At 42.0% G+C, this 18,910-nt stretch overlaps 1 protein-coding gene across 3 annotated transcripts in view; it reads left to right on the top strand.

Moving 5' to 3' along the window:
- The first annotated feature begins 6,665 nt into the window (after positions 1 to 6,665).
- The window catches only part of borcs5 (BLOC-1 related complex subunit 5), an 87,758-nt gene continuing 75,513 nt past the window's right edge, over positions 6,666 to 18,910 (top strand). Inside the window, exons 1-2 of one of the 3 annotated variants that reach the window (XM_059978211.1) lie at positions 6,666 to 6,836; positions 16,455 to 16,544. In XM_059978211.1, coding sequence (XP_059834194.1) covers positions 16,487 to 16,544 — 58 coding nt within the window. In that variant the 5' untranslated portion in view covers positions 6,666 to 6,836; positions 16,455 to 16,486. Of the gene's footprint in view, positions 6,837 to 13,804; positions 13,979 to 16,454; positions 16,545 to 18,910 lie in introns of those variants that run through there. The other 2 variants (XM_059978210.1, XM_059978212.1) reach the window with 2 other exon arrangements.

An 18,910-nucleotide genomic window follows, 5' to 3' on the forward strand; every position in this document is an offset into this window, starting at 1 on the left:
AATGAGTTGGGGGGCATTACCAGGGAAGGCTTGGAACATGGACTGTTCTACGAAGATGACAAAAAGGCAGGCACAGCTGGGTGCCCGTAGCTACCCCTTGAGTTTAGAGAAAGTGCAAGGAGCCAAAAGAGAAATTGTTGAGGCTGAGGAGCAGATCCGCTGGACAGGAGTCTGGTGGTGGAGGGGGAACTGGTTGGGCTTTTGTTGAGAAAGAAGCAGAGAGCTCTAAGGCTTTCTTGGAAGTGGGCAGAAGTGTATAGGATCTGGACAACCATGCTGGAAAATGAGGCAATCAGGGCCAGGGAATTGAAAGTTGTTGAGGAGATTGAGAGCATATGGAGTGTCACAGATGTAGGTAGGAAGGGACGAACCAAGAGATAGAATGGAGTTGAGGTATGCAGACATGAGTTCAGTGGGGCAGGGGCAGGAGGAGACAATGGGCCTACCTGGACATTCAGATCTTGGGTAGGAGGTAGAAACAAGCAGTGCGGGGTAAGAGAACTGGGTTTGGTGGCTGTTGATGGAAATTTTCCAGATTTGATGAGATTAGTGATGGTGTGGGAGACAGTGGCCTGATGGTCTGTCTGGACTAGGGTCCTTTTCAAGTAAAAGGAGGTGTCTGAGAGTTGCTGCCTTGCCTCAGGAAGGTAGAGGTCAGTCTGCAACACAAGTTTAGATTTTGCAGCTAACGGAAAAGAATTGATAGTGTAGTCAATTTGTTATCTTGCAGAATATTGTAACTGAGCCTCAAAGCTCCCCACTGAACTGGGACTGTGTCATGTGTTTAACTACAATATGCAGGATTTTACTTTCTCATGTTTCCATATCTAAACATCCTTTATGAAATTGGTGAGTATTGCAATTTTATTTTTAAAAGATCCCAATTGAAGTAGAATAGAATCCAGCAAACAGGCATAACAAGCTTAGAACATAAAAAAAACCAGAGCCCCTTCAGCACACAATGTTGTGCCAACCATGTAACATACTCTAGAAGCAACACGAGTGAATCTGCAGATGCTGGAAATAAATAAAAAACACAAAATGCTGGCAGAACTCAGCAGGCCAGACAGCATCTATGGGAGGAGGTAATAACGACGTTTTGGGCCAAAGCCCTTCATCAGGTTTCATTATTAGCATATGCTAATATTATCTGTTTATTTGCATTTACATATTTTGTGCTTTCCTATATAAATGTACGAAACTGTAAGACAAACAATTGTGGACATTTGAATTTTTTAAAAATTTGGAAATAGTGGGTAAGGTAGTATAAGTGGATGGAGAAAGTTTATTTTTCTCTTTGCGACCACTGCCAATTAAGTATTTTCATAATTTTCCATTTTAAAACACTGACTTTCTCTGCGGCACAAGGCAGCCATTCAGGTGATCTGGTCCACACTGGCTCCCAACAGTACAATTTTCTTTTATTCCTCTATATCCTTACCCAATTTCACTATCACTTGCTCACCAGCTCTCCAGTTGACACTTGCACTGAGGAGAATTACAGCATTTAATTAACCCATAGTGATTAGGTTCTCCAAGCTCCCTTCAACATGCCACAGCGTTGTGACAAACTTGATAATTCCACACAGACAACATTTGAGGCGTGGATCAAACTCGGATATTTAGAGAGGTGAGGTGGTTTCCAATGTCAAAAAGGCACTCCTGTAATCTTGAATTTTCATTGCCTTTTTACTGTAGCAAATTTAGTATCAAAAATGACAATATGAGTTTCTGTAATAGTGAGTACTGTGAGATTTGAAATTCTATTTGAAATAAAATCCCCAATTGGTTACTAATGGGGTACAACAGCCACACAAGGATTAAAAAATTTAATGTTTTGTGTTCCATGCCTTAGGCATGCACCCTAGAAAATCTTTTCAGGAAACGGTCACATCCAGTTTTCAATGCAGAGAACTGATTTCAATGGAGACACAAGAAACTGAAGACTCTGAAACAATAAATAAGGAACTCAGCGAGTTGAGAAGCAGCTATGTGGGGCAAGGAATTGTCAATGTCTAGATTTGCCAGACATTTGTAGAATGTTTTAACTCTGGAATGATGGCCTGCCAACTCCTAGGTACCTAATTACAGAATCATATAAAACAGGGAAAAGTTCAATTATACTTATTATCAAAGTACATATATGTTTACCATATCCTACTTTGAGATTTGTTTTCTGGCAGGCACTTAACAGGGGAAAAAAATGGGATGTTATGGAAAAACTACATAAGCAGACAAACAGCCAATGTGCTAAAGAACAAACCATGCAAATAAAATCATACTGAGAACATAAGTTGTAAAGAATCCTTCAAAGTGACCTCTTTAGGTTGGTTCAGAGTAGTTATCCTCACTGGTTCAGGAGCCTGATGGTTGAGAATAATAACTGTTGCAGAACTTAGTGGTGTGGAACCCAAGGCTTCTGTATGTCTTGCCCTACTGTACTAGTAAGAAAAGGGCACGGCCTGGATGGTGATGGTCTACAATGATGGATGCTGCTTTCTTGTGGCATCATTCCAGGTAAATTGCTGGTGGGGAGGGCTTTTCCTGTAATGGGCTGGATTCTATCCACCACTCTCTGTAGCATTTTCCATTCCTGGGCATTGGTGTACCCATGCCAGTCTGTGATGCAACCACTCTGCACGGTGCATCTATCATAATTTAAAGCAGAGAAAGGGAGAAATGATAGAAACATAGAACATTACAGCACAGAAACAGGCCCTCTGGCTCTTGGCTGTGCTGAACCATTTTTCTGCCTAGTCCCACTGACCTGCACCTGGCCCATATCCCTCCATACACCTCTCATCTTGAATGCTTTATTACTGGAGAATCTAAATAATGCAAATTTAAAATCCACAACACCAATTTGAGAATGAGTACAGTTAAGAAGTATGGCAATTAAATTAAACAAATGATTATAAAATGTCTAAGTAGGTGGTTGATTAATTGGCCATAGTAAATTGCCCTTCAGGTACATAAGTTGATAAGAATGCTTGAGGTGGAAAATGGAATTAATGTAAATATGTGATTAATGTTTGATGCAAACTTCGTGGTACAAGGGCGTGTTTCCATTATGTATCTGTGTGAGATGTCTTATATGAGTCTGTTCAGTAACATTTTCAATCTCCCATTGCTACTGTCAGAAGTTCCCACCTGCTTCAAAAGGGCAATAATCGTATCAGTGTCCAAGAAGAGCAGCATGAGCTACCTTAGTGACTACCGTACAGTTTCACTCACACGTATGGTGATGAAATGCTTTGAGAGGCTGGTTATGGCTAGAAACAACTCCTTTCTCAGTAAGGACCTGGACCCACAAAATAGTTCTACATTTCATTAGGAGTTTGAGGAGATTTGGCATGCCACCAAAGACACTTGCACACTTCTACAGATTTGGAGAGCATTCTGATAGGCTGCATCATTGTCTGGTTTGGGGGGGGGGGGCTACTGCTCAGGATCGAAAGAAGCTACAGAAAGTTGTTAAATTAGTTGGCTCCCATCATGTGTACTAGCCTCCATAGTATGCAAGACATCTTCAAAGAGCGTTGCCTCAGAAAGGTGACACCATTATTAAGGAACCCCATCACTCAGGACATGCCCTCTTCTTATTGTTACCATCAGGAAGGAGGTACAAGAACCTGAAGGCATAAACTCAAGGATGCAGGAACAGCTTCTTCTCTTCTGCCTTCAGTTTTCTGAATGGACACTGAACCCATGAACACTACCTCACTACTTTGTTTTGCACGACTTATTTAAATTAACTATATAATATATGTATATTTGTAGTTTTTATAATTATGCATTACATTGTTCCGCTGCTGCAAAAATACAAAATTTCACTCTGTTTGGGTGTCCATTGAAATCTGACGACGACGTCCACTCCTTTAATGGTGAGATCTTTCATGACTATACAGTCCTATCCTGGACCCACAGGCTCTATTGCAGGTGGGACATGTATATGTGGTAGTGATGACAACCATGGCTGCATTTCTCCTGGCTCTCTTCTGCTGTCTTCTGGTTGTTTTTTCCATCTCCAGAATACGAACCCCGTCACTAGACAGCTGTCGCCAAATAATACGGTCAGCAGCAACATCCTCCAGGCCCTTGGGTCTGATCTTGCACTTCCTTAAAGCATTCAGTGATATTAAACCAGATTCTGATTCTGATTCCCGATATAGGCCAGCAGGCCTCTAGTTATCACCAGTCCTAGAAGTAATAACTAGACAATTGATACACACACCTTAAATATAAGATTTCTTGCATTATTATGGTAAACAATATGATCACTAGGTTTGATTGTAACTTATTCTGTTTGTCTTTGCCTTGCCCCTTCACCCACAGAAACTGTTGCCTGTGACCCTACTGCCTGACATTCCTTGGCCAAAACTAGTCTGAGAATGAGTTTGGTTGTTGTGACTTAGAAGTAAGGTTTACACAAAATTTATTTACTCAGACTTTAGATATTAACATCATGCTTCTTGTTAAAATAAGAAATTCTGAGCCAATTAAATTGCTTTGCAAACAATCTGGAGTTGTATTTTGTATTAGGCATTTAGTTTCAAACATGAGAAAATTTTGCAGATACTGGAAATCCAAGCAACACACATACAGTGCTGGAGGAACTCACCAGGCCAGGCAGCATCTTTGGAAAAAGAGTAAACAGTTGACGTTTCAGATTGAGACACTGTCCTAATGAAGGGACTCGGCCTGAAATGTCAACTGTACTCTTTTCCATAAATGCTGCCTGGCCTGCTGAGTTCCTCCAGCATGTGTGTGTTGCAGCTATTTAGATTCATAATACTCTGCATGTATTGTAGTTTTACAATTAATTGAAACTAATATTTAACAGTATTTCTATGTTCCTAAAATGTTTGGATACTAAAAGTATGCTAATTCTACACTAATTTTATGTTCTGTAATTACTGTAATCACCCTGGATCAGTGAAAGCAGAGATGTCTGAGAGAAAAACAGCATATGGGTGGGTTTGCAGGGAGCACAGCATTAGGCTGACAAGAAGGTAACTGAAAGACAACATCAATAATTAAAAAAATCACTTAGTGGCATGACATGGGAGATTTAGCAGAAGTGGAAGTAGGATGTGAAACAACTGAGGGCATGTGGGATTCGTATGCACTGACTCAATCTTGTTATGTGATCAGAGGCAGGGTTAATGGTGACAAGATGTAGGATTTAAGGTGAAAGTTGTCAGACCACACTGTTTATTGAATAAATTTGTAATCTTCCTTTGCTAAATGTGAAGTAGAAAATTTGAGCTGAATGTAGGCACCGGAGAGATGCTGTAATCAGGGTGTGCACAGAAGCCGTACTATGCCTGTAAACTTCTAACACAAAGAAAAGCAACTAGAGAATAGAACATGCGGTCCGGCGAAGCAAAGTCTGTTGTGATCTGCTGGTAAAGCTGGATTAAACCAGAACCATATAATTTGTTACAGACCAGTGTGGTGTGAGCTGCAAAATTTGTCTAATTTTAACCCCTTAATAGTGCTGGTAATAGGGTACATTCAGAATTCAAGGAATTCTGAAGAAGAGGCCACCATATCCGTCAGCATTTATGTAGTTCCTTTTAATGTGGTAAACAAAAATCACAAAGTATTTAAGATATATTGAGAGAACCTGGGGGAAGAAGGGAAGTGAGAGATGATGCAATGGTTTAAAAAAGAGGAACAGTTTATTTAAGTGGGTGTTGGTAGATTTCAAAAATATGAACCTTAGGTAAAGTGTGTAGCTTTTAGTGTATAGTTGAATAGTTGTTTAGATGCAAACACCCTGTGATTTTTTTTAAAAAACGGAATTTGACTTGATTTAGATTATCTCCTTTTAGTTTGTTTTTGGCTTTTGTGCTCTTTTTAGCAATGACCCTGATGGTGGATTTTCTCTGGGCTGATATCAATTCGTTGGGTCCACCTCTTGTAAGTCAGGGCCAACAAATTCAGCATTCCTTCGGTTTTACGAAATCCACTAGAAGAAACTTTAGTTATAATCAAACAAATTAAAAAAAAAGCAAAATGATCAGGAGTTTGGGGGGACGGTTCACATGGAGGGAAGGCAGCCCTTCGCTGCACACTGTAAGAACGTTTCCTGAAACTGGAGGCATGGGTATGTGATTTACTTTTAGAATCAAGCAGTATTTTATCAAACAAAAAAACAATTTGTTGGAGGAACTCAGATCGACGGTCCGGGGGGGGGGGTTAAATTAAATTAAGAACTCGCCCACCTCTGTAAAAATTAGTTTGAGAAGTTATAGGATAGCGATTTGAAAAATGTTTTAAATGATTAGGTTTCAAAGACATAACAGCAAGTACCTCTTCGTCGGTAAATGCACATAGAGTTAATACGTTTAAACATGCTTCTAAGTGAGGGGGGGCATGAAAAGAACTATTGAAAAGACTGCATGTCATTTTCCAAGAAGACAAACCCGTGCTTGAGGTATTTCTGACGGCGTTGCGCCCCTGAAGACTGGATCACACACAAGCCGAAGGGGCGACGAGCTGGCGCGGTTCTGCCTCCGGGGTCGAGGGTCAGCCGGAAGTGCCGCGCCGAACTGCCACCCCGGTGCGTCAGCGTTATCGCCGGGAGAGCGCGGGGGGCGGCGGCGGCGGCGGCGGCTCTCGGCTTGGGAGCTTCGCCCGGTACCGGCACCGGCACCGGCTCCGGCTCCGGGCGCCCGCCGTCGCGACGCGGGCGCTTTTATGGGAGGAAGGTTGGGCAAGCCGTGGTCAGACAGCGCCTCCGCAGAGCGAAAAACAAGAGGGTTTTTGTTGTTGTTGTTGTTGTGAGTCCTGACGGTGTCCACGCGTTCGCGGCTTGAAGGGGAAGGTAGGTGGGTTTGACACTGTTTCCGCAGAACAACATCCACCCCGGTGGGGGGGGGGGTATCTATGGGGAATTTCTGCATCATGCATTGCGTCGGTTAAAGAGGAGTCTCACTGGTGCTGTGCAGACAGTTCTGGATTAATTTGTTTCAGAACTGCGAGCTGCGCGGCAGGGAGAAATTTGATGTTGGTTAACTGTGCTTTGCTGCATTGTTGAACTTCCATCCTGCATGTGCAAGGGTTTCGCGGGGAGGACGGTGGACGGTTTTGAGCTGGAGAAAACCCGCAAATTCAGATTTCCCAGTGTGCTCCGGAGATGATCCATTTTGTATTTCGACAATCTACTTCGGTCCTTATCGTTGCCTCTGTCGTCAGATATCTTTTGTTTTTACGTCCTGGGCAATGTAATGTTTTGGGAAGACAAAATAATTGCCTGTGACCCCTATTAGTTTATCTCCGATTTCAACACCTCCCAGGCCACTGTCTGAACTGGAGCAGACTGCAGTTTCGGCCCGAGATCATTTGACTCCCATCTGACCCCGCATTCTCATCATCAGCAAGTCTTCCCACATCCAGATTTTAGTATCATATACTTAGGTTGAAATTACTGATAAACCCTTCTTGTCATTTTGAAGAATAAGTTATTCCAATATTCTCAGTCTAGCACTATAAACATGGGCTCATTCAAAATTCCACTACACTGATGCTACGGTTTTGTATGGTTGTTCTGACCTCACTGGTTTACTTAGAAATTTAAGTTCTCGTCTTTGCTGCTGCCTTTCGTCGCAGCCGCCCCCACCCCCGTGAGATCCATCGTTGGACGGCACAGCTGGCAGAACCCCTGCTTTCACAGATCCAAAGTTCAAAGTAAAATTTATTATCGGAGTATGTACATGTCACCACGAACAATCCTGAGATTCTTTTTCTGCGGGTATTTTTAGCGAATCTATAGAACAGTAACTGTAAACATCCGGAACTATAAACTGTAAACAAACTCTGAAAATGCAGGTATAAATAACAATGTAACAGAGTCCTTCAATGAGTGTAGTTACCCCCTTCTGTTCAAGAGCCTGATAGTTGAGGGGTAATAACTGTTCTTGAACCTGGTGGTGTCAGTCCTGAGGCACTTCTATCTGATGGCAGCAGCGAGAAAAGAGCGTGGTCTGGGTGGTGAGGATCTTTGATGGACATTGCTTTTGTACCCTAACATTTCATGTAGATGTGCTCAGTGGTTGGGAGGTCTTTACCCATGACGTACTGGGCCGAATCCACTACCTTTTGTAGGATTTTCTGCTCAAAGGCATTGGTGTTCCCATACCAGGCTGTAATATAGCCAGTCAGCACACTTTCCACTACACATCTAGAGAAGTCTGCCAAGGTGTATATGGTGCTGGAGCCACAAAGTCATGGGTGTGAAGCGAGTAGAGCAGGGTCTAAGTACCTATCCGAACTGACTGGGGTCTGCAAGGGAGGAAATCCAGGAACCAATTGCACAAGGGGGTTTGAGGACCAGGTCTTCAACCAGGGGATGATGGTGTTAAATGCTGAGCTGAAATCAGCCTTTTTTTTTGTGTCTGGGACCAAGATAGATCCTGGCACATCCTTTCTACCACTGACATCTCAGTGAGGTGTGCTGTATGTCCTACCAGCTTCTCCATCTTGAAGGCCACACTGTCCCATCAGAAAATAGTTTTCCCTGTCCGTACACTGTTCCCTCACTACTGCATGGAAGTGTTAGATGCATACTTACTGGAGGGAAGCTCGACCACGTGACCACTTGATTTAGAGGTGATGTGCATTACAGACCGATATTTTATGTTACCTGTACTCACCCTCTGGTATAAAAGATGTCATTTATTTGAGGGTGGTCAGTGTGAGCCATCTGGACTCGATGACAATATTTGCGCTACATGCCTTGCATTCTTGTGTTGAGTTTCACCACCAGTTATTGTTGTGGTTAGAGAGGGAAATTTGCCCTTTGACAGAGAAATTGAACATCAGATCTTCACTGTCCTTTCAGTAGTTATGATCTTTCCATGTTTATGAGAGAAGTCCACAAGGTCTTAAGCTTTTGTGAAATTTCACAACAAACAAATGTAGAGCAGTACCTAATTATTGAATTTGATTGTTAAAGATGGTCTTTGAGTGATAGTACAAAATAGAGACCACTCTACACTTGCCCACATGAATAGGTGTGTGTGTTAGCTGAAATTTCCTCCCAACCATATAGCTGGGATTTTGTGTCAGCAGCAAATTGCCTGCACCTGTTACAGGTCTGAAGTCGTAATTCCCACTTAACTTTCCTGCATCCCCAGTGAAAGGATCTGGCAACAACTCCAATTGTTAAGTTCTTTGCCACGATCTACGTGCAAATCCTATCGCAAGGAGGTGAGAACAAGCCCAACCTGTAAAACTTCTGAAAGGAAAATTGGCAAACAGTTCGGCCACTTTCCCTGGTTTAACTAGCTGTCAAGGCACTGTTCCAAGTTATTCTGAACAGTAAGTTCTCATTTATAACAATTCATGAAAGGAATATTTAAATATCTGCAACAGTAAAGGAAGATCAAAAATGACTAACACTTCCCTGGTTCCTGGCAGCCTTCCTAATTGAATTCAGTACAGCAGATCTGCATGAATCGTGGCAGGGCTTTGTCAAACTGAGCTTAGGGCCCAGATGTGCTCTGAATGTGGTGTTCAGCCTTATGTCAGTCTTGGCGGATATTTTAGCTCAACCTCATACACTCGAGTGGATTCACTCTGAATAAATATATTTGCAGATAAATGGTTTTTTTTCTCCTTTGCTCAATTTTAAAGTGTATAGTTTTAAAATTAAAACACGAGGAAATCTGCAGATGCTGGAAATTCAAGCAACACACAAAATGCTGGTGGAACGCAGCAGGCCAGGCAGCATCTATAGGGAGAAGCACTGACGAAGGGTCTCGGCCCAAAACATTGACAGTGCTTCTTCCTGTAGATGTTGCCTGGCCTGCTACATTCCACCAGCATTTTGTGTGTATAGTTTTAAAATTAAACTTGTTTTAGGAAATATTCTTATTACTGCAGAGTTTTAAATACTGTATTTGAATTATTTGTACCTGTTTTTAAATGCCATCTGAATATTGGGGATGTTTACAATGGTTATGAAGGTATTTGTCAAAAGACCTTCAGTGCAGCTGGTAATCAGGCTTCAGGTTCCTGAAAAATGGTCTCAGCCCGAAATGCCAATTGCTTATTCTTTTCCATAGATGCTGCCTGACCTGCTGAGTTCCTCCAGCATTTTGTGTATTGCTTTGGATTTCTAGCATCTGCAGGCTTTCTCATTCAGGTTCCTCCACCTGAGATCTTGTTGCTGCTTATGGGCTGCCCTGCTTGGCAGGATAATGGGGTAATGAAGCCTGAAAGATTGAAATGCGAAGGTACATAAATGGAGAGAAGGTACAAAAAACTGAGGTGTGAAGGGATTGGGAGACCTTGTGCAGGATTCTCTAAAGGTTAATTTGCAGGTTGCGTGTGGTGAGGAAGGCAAATGGGGGGAATTATAGGAAGGATGTCAACAAAATAGAGAGTACAGAGGAGATTTACTAGAATGTTACCCAGGTTTCAGCACCTAAGTTACAGAGAAAGATTGAACAAATTAGGTCTTTATTCATTGGAGCATAGAAGGTTGAGGGGGGGGGGACTTGATAGAGGTATTTAAAATTATGAGAGGGAGAGATAGAGTTGAAGTGGATAGGCTTTTTCCATTGAGAGTAGGGGAGATTCAAACAAGAGGACATGAGTTGAGAGTTATGGGGCAAAAGTTTAGAAGTAACATGAGGGGGAACGTCTTTACTCAGAGAGTGGTAGCTGTGTGGAACTAGCTTCCAGTAAAAGTGGTAGAGGTAGGTTCAATTTTGTCATTTAAAAGAAAATTGGATAGGTATATGGACAGGAAAGGAATGGAGAGTTATGGGCTGAGTGCAGGTAGGTGGGACTAGGTGAGAGTAAGCGTTCAGCATGGACAAGAAGGGCCGAGATGGCCTGTTTCCATGCTGTTATGGTTATATGTTATGTATGATGTTGGCATTCATTTCAAGAGGACCACAATGTAAAGGCAAGGATATAATGTTGAGACTTTATAAAGCACTGGTGAGGCCTTATTTAGAGTATTGTGAGCATTTTGGGGGGCCCCTTATCTTAGAAAGGATGTGCTGAAACTGGAAAGAGTTCAAAGGAACTCTTCGTGTAAGTGATTCAAGGATTGAATGGTTTGTCATATAAAGAGCATTTTATGGCTCTGGGACTGTACTCACTGGAATTCAGAAAAATGAGAGATGACCTAATTGAAATCTATCAAACGATGAAAGACCTTGATAGAGTGGATGTGGAAAGGATGTTTCCTATGATGGGAGTGTCTAAGACCTTAGGACACAGGCCCAGGATAGAGAGGTGTCCTTTTAGACAGAGATGAGTAGGAATTTCTTTAGCCAGAGAGAAGTGAATCTGTGGAATTTATTGCCACAAGCAGCAGTGGAGGCCAAGTCTTTATGTATATTTAAGGCAGAGGTTGATAGATTCTTGATTGGACAGGGCATGAAGGGATGGGGGGGGGGGGTGGGGAGGCAGGAGATTGGAGCTGACAGGGAAAATAGGTCAGCCATGATGAAATGGCAGAGCAGATTCGATGGGCCAAATGGCCTAATTCTGCTCCTATATCCTATGGTTTTGTAAGGTATTTATGGACACAGAAATAATGGTGGGAAGAAGGACGGTGGCACAATCCAGCCCAAAAAAGACAGACTGGCAATAAACATTATGGTGTGGTTTGTAAGCAGGTTTATCAGCTGTTCATTTTGAAGCAGTCATCTTTTTAGTTGCACTTTCTTTCAAAGCAGCATATCGATGTAATTAACAATTAATGTAGAAGCTGTTGAAATGTTTGTGTTGGATGACACAATAATTCTGAATTATTTGTAAGAAATATTTGAATAGAATAGTAACTGAATGTTCTTTTGAAATGCAAGATGAAACCCATCAGGAAGAGGTTCTTTCATTTGCAAGTGTTGTATTATGAAATATGACACACTTCACAGCAAATTAGTATTACAGGAAAGTAGATTTCTGTTATGTCACGTATATTAGCAGACTGGGGCAAACTTGAAATAGTTGATGAGGTGCAAGAACTGTAGGGCATTTATCCCAAGTTGTAGATACTTGAACCATAGTACAATGTTAATGTGATCTTCATTTCTCATTTTAATCCAGGTAATTAAATAAAGTCTCTGACTTAATGATACCAGATAATGATTGACACAGTAATAGCTGGTGGCTTTGGTTTGGTAAATCATTATCTTTGGTTGGGTTTGATTTGGATTTTAAATTGCCAGTAAGTTTATTTCCCTGCTTACACTAAGCTGCAGGGTCATCCGTTGCTTGGTATTTTATTACATTTTGTTTTATTTATATCATTAAATCAGTGAGATTATGTTTATTGTAATTTTCTTTCTACCTTTTTATCACTAGTGATGCAAGTAAGCTTTCTATGCAAAAACATAACCTGACCTGTTGTCTTCAATATTTTTCATTACCTCTAGAAAAATTGCTGTTCAGTTGGTCAAAGAAGAATCATCCCTTAGAAATCAACATTGATGGACACTATTTTTTGTCATTCTTTATCCTTTTATACATTCATCCATGTTCACACATTATAATCTTTGCTATTTTATTTTGCAACTGATTTTAATCTAACACTATCATTGCTGGGCATATTCCTTTCTCACTTTTAAACACCAGCATGATGGCTGCCACTGTTAAGTTCTTTGGTGTAATCCTATTTCCGTGAATTTCGAAAAGATTCACGTAAATAGGATTATACCAAAGAATTTAGTGGATAGAGGGGAACAAATGGATGTTATTTACTTGGGATTGATAAGGTGCCGCATAAAGGACATCCATAAGATAAGGATACATAGAGTTGGTTGTGATGTATTAGCATGGATAGAGGATTGGAAAGCAGAGAGTTGGGATACATGGATGTTACTCTGGTTGGCAATCAGTGGTGAGTGGTGTGTTGGGCCCGCAACTGTTCACAATATACATTAATGATCTGGAAGAGGGGACCGACTATTATGTATTTAAGTTTGCTGTTCATGCTAAATTGAGTGGAAAAGCAAATTGTGCAGAGGATAGGTCAAGTGAATGGGCGAGGGTCTGACAGATTGAGTACAATGTTAGTAAATGCAGGGTCATCCGCTTTGGAAGGAAAAATGGAAAATCAGATTATTTAAATGGTAATTTTCTCTGCAGTGGTAAGGGAACGTAATTCAAAAGCTATTGGGCTTTCACTTCCTTCATGTCTTGGAGATGTCTGTACCTATAACATAAGGTGAGGCATTCATAGGCAAGCCTCACTGGACAATGTGTATCATAATGTGTGATTACAGTGTCTGACATCACCATTTCCTTTGTCTTTTGGAAAGCCGCCTCACACTGCTTTGTCCATTGCCATTTCTTCCTTACCTGTAGTAATGAGGTCAAGGGGTGGAGCACAATACCCAGGCTCTGACAAATCCTAAAAAAGGACTGCATTTGTGGCACATCCTTTGGCTTGGGGCATTCACCACTGGTTGAATTTTCTCAGCACACTTCTGTAATCCTTGTACTCTGACCACAGGAAGTATACTTGATTTAAAGAATTCACAGATGTTGCACCATCCTCTGAGCCCATAATCTGATATTTTAACACTCTCTTGAGATTTTGAAGATATTCTTTATCATCCTCACTGGTAACGCAGAGTGCCTGGACTGTCTTGCAGCTTTGTGCCAGAGTGTAGGTGCAGATACAATTCCAAAAATAAGCCTATTATAGTGGTAAAGCCCTTTGTGAATGTTCATTGTGAGAAACACTTTGGACTTCTTCCATCTCCATTTATAGGTAGGCCTCAGCCAAGTCCACTTTGCTGAAATCTTTTCCTGCAGAAAGGCTTGCAAAGATATTGATCTACTTTCAATATTGGGTTGATAGTGACCTTAAAATCACCACAGATCCTGACAGACCCATCCTTCTTGGCTAAAGAGGACCACTGACATTGCTCATGGGCTCCACTTAACCTTGGAAAGAATTCCTTCAGTATCCGTATGTTCTAGCCCACGGACTTCTTTATCACAGATGGTAAGAAACTGGGTGGGCTTTCTAAAACTTGTATGTGGCATTTTCATTTAATTATTTTATCCTGATATGTTTGTTTTCCAATGCCATTCTTGACTGCTGTGGTATCATCCAGTACCTTTTTAATTTGCTTTCAGTTCACTCTTTTGCAAGGAATGTGGCATGCAAATAGCGGATGGATCTCCACTCAAGTTGTAGGTGTCTCATTCAATCTTGGCCGCACAACGTTGGCCCTCCTGTTTTAATCACGTACGAGCCCATTGTGGCTTGTTGTGTTTCACTGTTATGATCGTTATTTGACATGAGTTACCTTTTCTTCAGTATAAGTTCTTAAGTTGGATATCTACAGGCTTCAGTTCAGTAGTTTTGAAATATCGCCTAAACTCATTTTGTGGAATGACTGAAATAGCTGAGCCAGTAGCTCCAGTAGTTCCATTTCAATTAATTTGCTGCTTACTTCTGGTGTAAGCCATATTATTTGTCTCTTGTTAGTTTTCACATTGTAAACCTCAAGGCTGTACAATCCTGTGTCACACTTATCATTATCAATATTTTTTCATCAACAGCATGCGATTTAGTGCTCTTTTTGAACTTGCAACTTGACTTTTTATCCTTTTTCTCTTCCATGCCCTGTCCCTTTATTTTGGGCTGCCAACATGTTCTTTGTATGCGTCCTACTTCACTGCAGTTTTGAGGAATTGAGGATATTAAAAAAATCACTTTGAACCTATGTAACTTCTGGCTGAAAGAATAATTGGGACAGAATAGAAATTTTTGAACTGAACTAAACTCTGTCTTCAGGAGTCGGCTAAAACAAGCTTATACCAGTTTTTCCCCGGCTTGCAGAGGGACGCTGAGAGTTTGATAACATTGTACATTGTACCCTTGTTTGAGTAGGGGGAGGAGGGCTCACTAATAAGGACAGGAAGGAACATCCATCTGTAATTAAGTCAGGGCCTAGTAAAGGGAATAACTGATAAGGACTGGACAGCACGTACATCTGTAATTAAGCCTTGATCTAGCGAACTCTCTTATCTGTAACTAAGTTTCGCACCAACAGACTTGGTGAGCGTACCAGTTCAAATAACACCTTGCAACAGTAATGTATGGGGCTAACTATGTATAAATATACTGCTGTAACCTGAGGGAGCGGGTCCACTTGTCGGGTGGTGACAGTACTTACGTGCCTTCCCTTTGACAACTGGGCCTCAAACTCCTGCAGGAGGGTGTGCAATAAACTGTGGTAACTATAAGAAGCTGGTCTCCCAAGTTTTATTCAGTTTTGACTTTAACAATTTTACCTTTATACCTGCATTAGTCTGGTGTATCTGAGCCCCTGCCACAACAGTAACACAATTTGTTCAGCCAGGCAGGTTTCTGTTTAGAAGTTCACACTCACTTTCATTCCTGACTAATTGGATTGCATCTCTGGCTGCTGTTTCCATTGATACAGTGATTACCTCTATTCCTTTAAATGTAAGTTATGCTTGAATGTTTTCTTGTAAGATTCCACAAACCAAACAATCTCTCAGTGCATTATTCAGCCCTTTACTGAACTGACAATGTTCCGTCAATCTCTTCAATTCAGCCACGTAAGCTGAACACCTAAAGTGTTCTGTGATCAACAATGGTATCTGTTATAATTGTTCCTGCATTATGTTCATGATATCAACAAAGCTCATTTCAGCTGGTTTGGTTGGAGCAGTCAAACCTCTAAGCAAACTGCGTTTCCACCTATTGCATTCGGTAGTACTGACACTTGCTTTTCATTTGCTATTTAATTTGCTTAAAAATCCTGCTCAATTCATTCAGTATACATCATCCAGTTGCCTGTTATGCTTACGAACATATCCATCTTTACGATGTAGCTAGCCATTTCTGTTATTTATTATTGCCACCCAGTACTCACTGTTTATGAACCTGTGACTGTACCCATTACATGTTAATTCTGTACATTTTCTGCCTTTATTTTTTAACTCGGCTGTCTCTCTCCCCTTCTGAAGAAACATGCTGCGCTATTTATTAAATTCAAATGTCTCCCTCCGCTTCCCAAAAAAAATCATGCTACACTTCAACAGGTAGTTAGTTGTCTCAGGTTCGTTTAAAAAAAATCCTCATCGCCACTGTTATGTTTTGTAACTTCAAAAATGAATCAAAAGAAAAACGCAGGAGCCCGGGAAATATGTACTTAGTTTCTTTCTCTAGTGAGGCACTCACCTATGATGTAGTGGTGTATTGACGTATGCATTTCATGTACTTCTTACATGTAACCCATAATGAATTATGTAAACAAAGATTGCTTAAACAATATTACAAAATATTACTGTAAATGCGCTACAGGAATCACTTTCTTTGACGCAATAAAGGTGCAGAAGTAAGGGAATAGGTTGTGTTTCTGCTGCTTTCAGTGCATAACCATCTTAGAGCTGATATAGCATTGGTGGGAAAAATTCTAAAGCTAATTGTTTGTTTTCTGCAGTCTTGATTTCTTCGGGATCTGATTTTAATATCATGGGAACCGAACAGAGCACATATCACGATCATAAGCAACCAGAATGTCATGCTTCAGGTAGGTAACTGTTAAATATTATTTTCATTTTAACACAAGTGAATGCACAAAAGGCAAGTGTGCAGATACAGCAAGTAATTAGGAAATCTAGCAGCATGTTTTTTTTTGCTAGGGACATGAAAGAGAATAATAGGAAGATTAAGCTCCAGTTATATCATGTATTAGTAAGACCATATCTGGAACACTGCGTACTGCATTGGTCTCCTGATTTAAGGAAGACTATAAACAGTGGCAGTTCAGAGAAGGTTAACAAGACTGATACTTGCAATGGATGGGTTGCCACATGAGGATGAGTTAGATAGGCAAGACTTGTGTCTGCTTGAGTTAAAGGGAGTGCTCTTGGGGTCTTGAGTGGACGTGCAGAGGATTTATGGGAATATTATTATGGGAATATTCTGGAACCAGGTTATTTAAGAGGAAATGTTATTTTTCTGAGGTTAATTAATCTAGAAAATTCTGTTTCCCTATGTGTTAGAAACAGAGTTTTGAATATCTTAAGGCATAGGTAGAGAGTTTTGTGTCAAGAAGCCCATGTTTAGACAGAAATGCAGATGAAGTTGCAATCAAATCTGATCTTTTTGCATTATGGGGTAGTGATCTGCTCCTGCTCCAAATTCATTCATAATCACCATACTGCCTATCATTAATGTCTGGGAACCATAAACTAAGTCAGAAGAGTTCTTGGTGATGAACACTTTGTAACAATGAATAGTCATCAGCAATTTCAAAAGGAGATACTTTGGCTAAGTTTATTGAATATTTTGAAGTGACAATAGAATAGAAGATAGCAAAGCAATGGTAATATAGATTTTCTGAAGTCGTTTTGTGAATTACTCTATATTAGATAATAAATCAGGCCAGAGATGTCAAACAATGGATTACCAGTTGGCTTAAAGACAGACAGTAGAAAGTGGGAGTATAGTGTTGCCATTGATAGTGGAAGAAAATGGGGATCATTATTCCATGAGGATCAATGCTGGAATTATTGTTGTTCACAATATATGATCATGGCTAAGATGCTGAAATCAATAAACATAATTTTTAAATGCAGGCAGCCCCCATTTCGGGTCATGTGGGTTATGGAAATTTTTCCTTATGGAATTCACAAATCATTGCACAAGATATTGAGATATGGAATAAAATTTGTTCTGATGAATTTGTGTGGAAAATAAGTATATATTGTAGCGGTGTGCTGCACGCAGCGCTAAAATTACGACACGGAGTCGGTAACAGCAGTCGAAGGAAAAAAACTTTATTCGAAAACTTCAGCCTCACTTTTAAGCCTCTGTCAATCGGCCCCCCATGGCGCAGAGGCTCCAAAGCTCTGTGCTCGCAAACCCCCGTAGGCTATCTAATTGTGAGTCGGTTCGGATACGCTAGGAAATGGGTCGCCACATAACCCCCCCCCCCCCCCCAGAACCGGCGATACACCCCCCCAATGTCCACAGTCTGGGCCAGAACCTGCTTGGGTGGTCGGCCTCTGCGCCGAGGCGCCGGAAACTCGGCCGGTTGCGCCAGGTCCACATGGGCCAGTTTGAGGCGGTCCACCGTGAAAACCTCCTCTTTCCTCCCAACGTCCAGCACGAACGTGGACCCGTTGTTCCGGAGCACCATAAACGGCCCCTCGTATGGCCGCTGCAGCGGTGGCTGATGCCCGCCCCTTCGTACAAACACAAACTTACAGTTCTGTAGGTCTTTGGGTACGCAGCTCGGGTGCCGCCCGTGCTGTGAAGTGGGTATGGGGGCCAGGTTACCGAGCTTCTCGAGTAGTCTGCCCAGGACTGCTGCGGGTTCTTCCTCTTGGTAGGAACTCCCCGGGGACGACCAGGGGCCCGCCGTATACCAACTCGGCCGACTAGGCATGCAGGTCGTCCTTGGGCGCTGTGCGGATGCCGAGTAGGACCCAGGGAAGCTCGTCCGCCCAGTTGGCTCCTCGCAGGCGGGCCATGAGGGCCGACTTCAGGTGACGGTGGAAACGCTCCACTAGCCCGTTCGACTGTGGGTGGTAGGCAGTTGTGTGGTGCAGCTGAGTCCCCAAAAGGCTGGCCATAGCTGACCACAGGCTGGAGGTGAACTGGGCGCCTCTGTCGGAGGTAATGTGGGCCGGGACACCAAAGCGAGATATCCAAGTGGCGATCAGGGCTCGGGCGCAAGATTCGGAGGTGGTGTCGGTGAGCGGGACCGCCTCTGGCCATCTTGTGAACCGGTCCACGATAGTCAGGAGGTAACGCGCTCCGCGCGACACTGGCAGGGGGCCCACGATATCCACATGAATGTGGTCGAAACGCCGGTGGGCGGGATGGAACTGCTGCGGTGGGGCTTTGGTGTGCCGTTGCACCTTGGCCGTCTGGCAGTGCATGCACGTT

Source organism: Hypanus sabinus, chromosome 8, assembly GCF_030144855.1.
Source record: "Hypanus sabinus isolate sHypSab1 chromosome 8, sHypSab1.hap1, whole genome shotgun sequence".
In the NCBI taxonomy this organism is placed as follows: domain Eukaryota; kingdom Metazoa; phylum Chordata; class Chondrichthyes; order Myliobatiformes; family Dasyatidae; genus Hypanus; species Hypanus sabinus.